Below are 8,826 nucleotides of genomic sequence, written 5' to 3'. Positions count from 1 at the left end.
AACAAAGAGCAAAACAACAACCAGAACCCTCACAAGCAATTTCAATGAATATCATGCTTTGACAAATATGATCTCTCTCTTTTGTACAAGACAACACAACATACTATTTGCTAACAAAACGATAGCAAAAAATGGCGTCGAGATCATAAGTGCTAAATTCAAAAACCAAAAGTTCTCGACGAAATACACATAGTCAAAGCGTACGAATCACCAAAAACACCCATTGTAGAATTCATCATGAAGCATTGACAACATTCTCTCTGATTTGGACACTAGGAACCTAACTGCCATCATTGAAGACTTCAACATTAATGGGGTCCATGTCTTTCATGCTGCCAATGGCCTCTCCAACACTTTGCAACAAATCTCAAGCTATCAAGCTATCAAACATCCAACAACAATTTCATTGGACCAAATCTGGATGGGACAACCATCGTAGGAACAAATCATTGCTACTCGCCCGACCACTCAACCACGTACATCCTCATTCCTAAACAACCACGATAAATCCACGTCCTTTACCTGGCATGAAGGTCACTGTCATGAGTCCCAGTATTGACAAAAAACCTGCAAACCATATACAATGAACTTGCAACATTTTCATTTTCACTCGGTTTTTTTTCTCAATTTTTTAAAATCTGAAAATTTTTATGCGATTTAGAATATTTTAGCTAAAAAATCAGCAAATCCTCAAGAAAAACCTTCAAATTTTGTTTTGTGATTTGTTGATAAAAATGTAACATTTTTGTTGAAAAAGTGTCCCGCACACTTTGTTGCCAAGTGGCCCCTTCTATTTTGGTTCTCTCTCTCTCTCACACACACACTCAATCACACACACTTTCTTTTCTTAAGAACTCTCTCTCTCTCTCTCTCACACACACACACACACAGAGTTTGCAAATCATTTGAACTTTCCTATACACGGGGTTCCATCACAGGTGTTGCAAATTAATCATTCATTCATCTTGAGAATTGTTTTCCTTTGACATAGCCAATTTGAAGGCAGTCCTTGTACTCACTTGTTTTGAGAGCCGGCTTTCTGTGAGACACTTACACCCATGAGACATCTCATGGAAAACTCTTTCCTCCCATCTTATTTATGAGGCAACTAGACCGGGCCCTTGGGGAAATCAAGACCCTAATGGCAGGCCTAGTGATGGTGAAAATTTTCACCTTGTTACACGTGAAAATGAAATTGCTGCAAGTTTTCTGTGAACACACTGGACGCAACTCAACCAGCCAAATGCATGAGCTACGACGATGCATGGAGTATTGAACGAGGTTTGGAGCACACCGGGTGCGAATCAGACGACCCTCATACGTATCTGGGATGTCTTTTCGTTGGGAACTCACCAACGAGTTGGGTTGTCTCTCCATTGGGCTATTCTGACGACTCTGTTGCGACCCCTCCCGATTTCAAGCTAATCTTACCAAGGAAGCGCTACTGTTGCAAGACATGTGCGAGAAACAAGAGCCCGCAAGCAAAAGAAGGCGCGTGGCCAAACCGTCCAGTGGTGAGGCTCGGCCAAACACTCACGACCGTGGCTTGTTGGAAGGGCTAGGGGAGTGTGGCAGCAATTGCACCGCCGGCCTACACGTGAATGCATCTAAAGCACAAATACTGTCAGAGAACAGTAATTTAGAGATGCCGAGCTTAGAGGAGGCACTCATTTCGTTGGAACGGATGTCCCAGCTGCCTTCGGTTGAGAATATCATGTGCATCATGCATAACTGCAGGAAAAAGAAAATTCTAGCGTATGCCAAACGCTTGTACGTGTACATGTGCGAAAGTGGCCTGGAAGCTAATAGATCTTTCAAGAACCATCTCGTCCCAATGTTCATAGAATGTGGAAGCGTGTGTGATGCTCAACATGTTTTTAGCAAGCTTGGTGATTGGAATGAGCGTTGTTGGACTTCTCTCATCATGGGTCATGTCGAATGTGGAGAACAGAAGCATGCCTTCAACCTGTACCAGAAAATGCAGGAGAACTCTGTACATCCTAGCAAGTATACATTACTGGCCCTGCTGAAGGCTTGTGCCAGGCTGAAAGATGTAGAAAGAGGCCGAGAGATGCACTCTGAGATTGCCAGGCAGGAATTGGAAAGAAATCTGTTTGTTGGCAACACCTTGGTTGACATGTATGCCAAATGTGGATCGATTGCAAAAGCACAGGAAGTTTTTGACAAGCTGCCAGTCCGGAGTGTAGTTTCATGGAACGTACTAATTGCGGGATATGCTGAACACGGGCTTGGTGATGAAGCACTGAATCATTTTACCCATATGAAACTGGATGGCCTCTCTCCGAATGTTGTCACATTTCTTTGCAGCTTGAAAGCTTGTGGTAGCATAGGAGCCATAGATATGGCTCGAGAAATGCATGCTGAGATAGCCAGACAGGAATTGGAAACAGAGCCTTATGTTTGCAACACCTTGATTGACATGTATGCCAAATGTGGTTCACCTGCAAAAGCAAGGGAAGTGTTTGACAAGCTGCCAATTCAAGATATAGTATCATGGACTGCACTAATTGCAGGATATGCCGAACACGGGCCTGGTGAGGAAGCACTGAATTGTTTTGAAGAGATGAAACAGGGGGGTATCCCTCCAAACGCTGTCACGTTTGTTTGTAGCTTGAAAGCTTGTGGCAGCCTAGGAGCCATAGACAAGGGCCAAGAAATACATGCTGAAATTGCCAGACAGGAATTGGAGACACATCCTTTTATTGGGAGTACCTTGGTTGACATGTATGCGAAATGTGGCTCGCTTGCAAAAGCACAGGAAGTGCTTGACAAGCTGCCAGTTCGACCTGTAGTATCGTGGAACATACTAATTCTAGGGTATGCTGAACAAGGGTTTGGTGAGGAAGCACTGAATTGTTTTGAACAGATGCAATTGGAAGGTCTGTCTCTGGATGCTGTGACATTTGGTTGCAGCTTGAAAGCTTGTGCCAGCATGCAAGCCATAGACAGGGGTCGAGAAATACACGCTGAAACTTGCAGACAGGAGTTACAAAGCGATCCTTTTGTCGGTAGCACTTTGGTCGACATGTATGCCAAATGTGGCTGGCTTGCAATGGCACATGAAGTGTTTGACAAGCTGCCAGTTCGAGATGTGGTCTCGTGGACTGCACTAATTGCAGGATATGCTGAACATGGACTCGGTGAGGAAGCACTGGACTGTTTCAAACAGATGCTACTGGAGGGGGTTTCTCCAAATGCTCTCACTTTTGTTTGCAGCTTGAAAGCTTGTGGCAGATTAGGAGCCATAGTCGAGGGCAAAAAAATACATGCTGAGATTAGCAGACAGGAATTGGAAAAAGATCCTTTTGTTGGCAACACCTTAGTTGACATGTATGTCAAATGTGGCTTGCTTGCAAAAGCATGGGAAGTGTTTAATAAGCTGCCAGTTCAAGATGTAATCTCATGGACTTCACTCGTAGCAGGATATGCTCAGCTAGGAGAGAGCAAAATTGTTTTTGATATGCTTGAAAGAATGAGAGGAGAAGGCATAAAGCCAAATGGACTCACGTTCCTTGGTGTTCTTACTGTATGCACATATGCAGGTCTTGTAGATAAGGGTCAGAAGTACTTTGAGGCTATGAGCAAAAATTATGACATCATTCCAACTATTGAACACTACATTTGCATGGTTGATCTCCTTGGCCGTGCAGGCCAACTAGATGAGGCGATATTGATGGTGAAGACAATGCCTTTCCAACCTAATTGTGTGGTTTGGCATACTTTGCTGGGAGCTTGTCAAAAGTGGGGTTCTGTGGAGCTTGGAGTGCAAGTCTTTGAGCATGCAGTACAATTGAATGAAAAGGATGCTGCTGCTTATGTTCTGATGTCTAACATCTATGCAAGTGCTCACATGCAAGAGGACCATGAGGAGGTCAATGCAATAAAAGTGAGCATATAAGAGCCAAGACGTGGCACATTGCCAGAGTCAATAGCTGAGTTAGTGGGCCTGGTTTAGGCTTGGTACAAGGCTGGTTTAGGCCTGGTAAAAAGGCCACAGCCAGGCTAGTAAACAGTGGGACCAGAAGGTACCCCTGACCAGGGTCGGGGGCAGCCGACCTGACTTTACTTGGCCAGATCAGGTTGGGTCAGCCAACCAGACCTGATCTACCCCCTATAAATAGGGCACTTGGCCCTTTTCTATTCTATTAATTGGTGGGGCAGTTCAACAAGTGTTTGTCACGAGATTGAGGGGCGGTTTCTTACCACAGTTTGGAATATTCCCAGGCGCAGTTTCAGCCTTGGGATCATTTACATTCATTGGAGGTTTTTCTCAGCAATACAAACCTCTCTGAAATACTTGCGCAGTATATTCTCTCCCTAGTCGCATTCTGCTGTCTCTCTATTCGCAGATCTGCTCTCTCTCTGTTTGCATATTCCACTGCACTTTGACATGGTATTGGAGCACAAGCTTCTGTAAAGTCTGATCCAGGAGAGAGCATGGGGCAGTAGGAGGTTGCTGCTGTTTGGTACAGGCGTGGACAGTTTGGGAAGATGGAGAATCACTCAAGGAGGCATTCTGAAGTCATGGACAGCCTCTTTGCATGCATGGACAGCGTGGGAGGAGTTCTGTTGAAGGAACAAGATCACATACCCTCCAGTGTTCTTCTTAGGCGTATTTGGAGAAGCCTCTTCTTTCTCTTCATTCCAATCCACCCTCTCTTCTCTTTGTTCCCACCCATCCTAGCTTCTCTTCTTTCCCACCTACCCCCCCTTTCACAAGAGCAAGCTTTCCCCCCTGAGATGGCAAGTCCGCGAGAGATGACTGGACCCCCATTTTACCCACGTTTTGGATAGACTGTCGATTGGGCAGAAATAATTACAGAGTATGGAGGGTGATGATGGAAGCACTGTTGCAGTCATAGGATTTGGCTGATTTTGTTTTTGTTGGAGTTGTAACCACGGATCCAGGGGAAGAGGACATTGGCACCCTCGGGCGGAAGGAGAGGGAGACTTTGGCCTAGTTGTGGGATCGGGAGTCCGTCTGTTCATTTCCTCTATTGTATCCTCACTAGATCAGGGAAGAGGACATTGGCACCCTCGGGCGGAAGGAGAGGGAGACTTTGGCCTAGTTGTGGGATCGGGAGTCTGTCTGTTCATTTCCTCTATTGTATCCTCACTTGATCAGCCATGTGAAGCACATGATGCTGGCTAGAAGTATTTCCGAGCATTTGTCATCAGTGAAGTGTATCCTTGGAAGTATAGATGCGACTGTTGAACCCCGCGAAGTCGGCAACCATGTGGGAGCATATCAACAAGCTGCAAGCACTTTAGGAAGGGGCTCTTCAAGCAGTGAAGGAGGTTTCTTTGGAGGATATGGCCATCACTTTTGTTGTCCCATCTTACCTCGAAGCATGCAGCATTCTACTCATCCTTGATTAAGAGTGGGAGACTGAACACACTCATGTGGGAGGAGTTGGTGCTGATGGTGTTGGACCAGGAGGAGCGGCTTGACAACCCTCCACAAGGAGGAGGAGCCGCCCCCCGCAAGACAAAGGGTGGAGTAACGACAAGAGTAAAGGAAACTCTTCTGAAAAGAAGTTTGAGCGGATCGTGAGGCCTTGAAGGTGAATGGGTCATGTAATCACCGTGACAAGAAGGCTTATTATTGGAGGAATTGCCCTTTGCGGAGTGGCAAGAAGGTTTTCATTAGTGGCAGCCACGACAAGTTCAGCATTCAAACACGTGGAGATCATGGATACATGAGCTCCATCTTCTTCGCGAGGGAGGCGGCAAGTCATACCATTGGTGAGTCTTGAGAGTCGATTGTTGACAGCAGTGCTTCCAGGCACATGACACATTCTCGAGAGCAATTTCAGGACCTTGGATTGCCGTCAGGTGATATTTGCATTGGTGATATTTCACTATACTAGTCGAAGGTGAGGGCAAGCTGAAGATATTCCCAATGGCAGAGGGGGAAGCATACCTCCCTGGTTCTCTATGCTCCGGCTCTTGGTTACCACCTGTTGTCAATACATGAAGTGTGTAAGACTGACAAGCATACGGAGGTCGACGAAGAGTCAGTAGCAGTAGGGAAAAAATGACAAGCCAGATAGAATGGGGGATCTACAAACTCCTTATTCTCTCTTCTCTTACAGGTACTCATCTCTTGAGATGATAGAATGGGAGTGAAGCCTCAAGGTTGGAGTGACTTTGGTTTGAGAGGAGATCCAACTTTCCAAGTACAAGGAGCTCTTCAACAGAGAAAAGTTGTACCGTTGGTTCGGGAGCAATCCCATGGAGCAGCACGAAGTAGCCAACCTTGTCATCAAAAGAGGCTAAGAACCAGGCTACTTGTGGAGTTGCGGATGAGATAATGCGTCCACGAAGGCTACTTGGCAAGGAGGCAAGTTCGATGAAGGACCCAAAGCTTCTTCACATGCTCAGTAATTACTCCAGCTCACTGGTTTTGTTTTGACATCCAAGAGCTGATAGCGGTGGTTGAAGTTAGGCAGTTCTTGTCAGTCCATTAGGGAGAGGGGACTTCTATGTGGGTGTGCCTGGGCAAAGAGAGGTGTAGTAATGGTGTCCTTCTCACTGCATTGCAGGTTATTTGGGGGTTTGGCTAGGGCACATTGCTACTGTACTGAGTTAGCGGGCCTAGTAAATAATCACTGAAGATAGATTTTGAATTTGATGGGGAGTAGCAGCAGATTTCTTCTGGGAAACAAAGCAAACTGAGAGAGGGGGAGAAAGGACAAAGAACACACACACTAGGGCCCAGAAAGAAGGGCTAGGCCCCCTTGAATGTTCTTTATTGCACTATAATATACTTTGTACAGCTAGCTCATAAAAGAGCATGAGGCTGGGTACAATACACATCGTGTTCTTGAGGGCACAAGACCGCTCTCTTTACAGACTAGGCTACCAGCCCAAAAGCATGGGCTCTAGAAAGCTGGGGCGTGCTTTTTCGTTTTTGACTCTGGTGGTCCTTTTTAAAGTAAGGCACGACTTTCTTGGTGCTTTTGCTCGTGGGGCCTGCTTTTCGGCACTTGCACCTTAAAATTTGGGCCTTTTTGCACTCTTCTAGGTCCTACACATTCAACAAACAATATCCAACACTTTAACCCATTAGAGTTTAGACAAATGCATGCATTCTATTTCTTGGACTATTCCTAGTCCCTTGTGGGCGCCCCCATAGTTCTCCTAACCAATGCAAAGCAAAGAAATATAAAACTCTTGTCAACTTTCTTTGATCGGAGTGAATCTAATAAAGATCTCTCTTTATTTTTTGGGAAAAATATGATTTCGTGACATCCCCTTAGCTTCTAGGCAGTTGTCCTCAATTGAAAAGCTTCTTGGTACAATTATAAAACTTGAGGATGTTTCGAGAAGAATTCCTCATCTACCCACTCGGCATCAAGTGCCCAATAGTTTTTGAACTTGAGTACTTGAGGGTAATCTTGCCTTGAGTCCTTTCTTTTCTTTGGAGGCTGTCCTCCATCTCTTCCACCTATGGTGACTTTTGGTAACTTTCGATCATTGACTTAGATCGATCTTGTGGCGTTCTCTGCTCTCTTTTAGCTGACGGGCCTTCCAAGGCATTGGGCAGCCACATGCCGTTCTTTCCCGCTCTTTCCTTGCAAAGAATCTCTGGCGTTTCTTGCTCTTTAAGAGCAATGGGTAGCCATGGGCCCTTCTTTCTTGGCAAATCCATGCCCTTTTTCTTGAGAAGTTGACTGCTTCTTGGTGGGAAAGGTATTTCAAGCCAACCATGGTAGAAATCCATTAATTTTCAATTCTACCTTAACGTCTTCCTTGCAGATAATCCTCAAACAGTTTTGGAATTATATTGGTTGTTTCTTCCAAGGGCTTTGTATTCTCCTTGGCTTCTTTAGTTGCAATGTTGTCTTCAAATCCGAATAAAAGAAAGCCATAAAATCTCAGAAACGCTTGCCCAATGATCACTTGTACCAATACTTGAGCGTATTAAGCTCCATGGATTTCTCATTTACGAGTAGTGTCTTCCTGAATCAAATTTAAGAAAACAATCCACTATTCTCCTTGCATTGCTATACAAGGTTTAGATCTTCAAATAAACACAAGGCAAGCTTTAAAGAGATATTAGCCTTAGACATTTGTAAAAACTATTTCTTGGAGTCTTTCTTTGTCTTCTTTCCTTGAGAGACTCTTCAAGTCTTCTCAAATGGAGTGATTTGCAGATAAAATCCATAATGATACTTGTTCAAGTAATATTAACTCTTCTTGGAATTGCTTTGGAAATAACTTTCTTTGAAGAATTTCTCAAATTTTTATTTATTGCGCCAACATTTACCATGCCTGTTAGGTGTCGACTTGTTGCTCCCAAAACTTCTTTGTCCAAAGGAGTATATTACTTACGGATAAACTATAAAGCTGTGTCATTCTACGTACATTAATCCATGAGAGACCGTAAAGATGTCTGTTTATTCTATAAACAGGTTCCAATAAAAGAAAACCATAGGATGATAAAATCCTAACTTGGCCAATGATGACCATATATAAATACTGTCATGTGAAAAGTTGGTTCTTGACATAGCATGCTTCACAATATGAAACAATGAAACTAAATATCATAACAAAAATCCTTTGAAATGAGATAGTTGGAAACATATAACTGTGTCATAATAGAATGAAAGCATATTAATGATTGTCGATTGGGCTAATTTAGAATATGCTACCCTCAAGTGGGGTCTGTCCTCTTAGATCTTAAGGGTACTTGTTTCCCTTCTTATAAATAACTGTTTAAGCTATGCTTGAAACGTATAAATTGATTGCTTTGGAATTAACTGAGAGACCAAGCTTTGCACTTAATAGAACCACATATCA

At 44.0% G+C, this 8,826-nt stretch overlaps 1 protein-coding gene across 1 annotated transcript; it reads left to right on the top strand.

The window, feature by feature from the left end:
* Window positions 1-1,456: 1,456 nt before the first annotated feature.
* LOC147902439 (pentatricopeptide repeat-containing protein At1g06140, mitochondrial-like) lies at window positions 1,457-3,919 on the top strand. The gene is made up of 5 exons (XM_087373235.1): window positions 1,457-2,112; window positions 2,329-2,419; window positions 2,888-3,029; window positions 3,141-3,332; window positions 3,564-3,919. The coding sequence occupies exons 1-5, from the start codon at window positions 1,457-1,459 to the stop codon at window positions 3,917-3,919; spliced, it is 1,437 nt and encodes a 478-aa protein (XP_087229361.1).
* The last annotated feature ends 4,907 nt before the right edge of the window (window positions 3,920-8,826 follow it).

The sequence above is a fragment of the Dipteris shenzhenensis genome, chromosome 4 (genome assembly GCF_047967505.1).
Source record: "Dipteris shenzhenensis isolate YYH24624 ecotype China chromosome 4, Dip_SZ_1.0, whole genome shotgun sequence".
NCBI lineage: Eukaryota > Viridiplantae > Streptophyta > Polypodiopsida > Gleicheniales > Dipteridaceae > Dipteris > Dipteris shenzhenensis.
The sequence above is the reverse complement of the archived record's forward strand: the minus strand, read 5'-3'. Positions and strand labels throughout refer to the sequence as shown.

Excerpts from the sequence above, each read along its gene's own strand:
- LOC147902439 (XM_087373235.1), top strand. The coding sequence starts at position 1,457 with ATGTGCGAGAAACAAGAGCCCGCAAGCAAAAGAAGGCGCGTGGCCAAA. Across the intron at positions 2,420-2,887 it reads AATTGGAAACAGAGCCTTAT|ATGCAATTGGAAGGTCTGTC; the intron begins GTTTGCAACACC and ends TGTTTTGAACAG. Across the intron at positions 3,333-3,563 it reads GGAAAAAGATCCTTTTGTTG|GTCTTGTAGATAAGGGTCAG; the intron begins GCAACACCTTAG and ends GCACATATGCAG.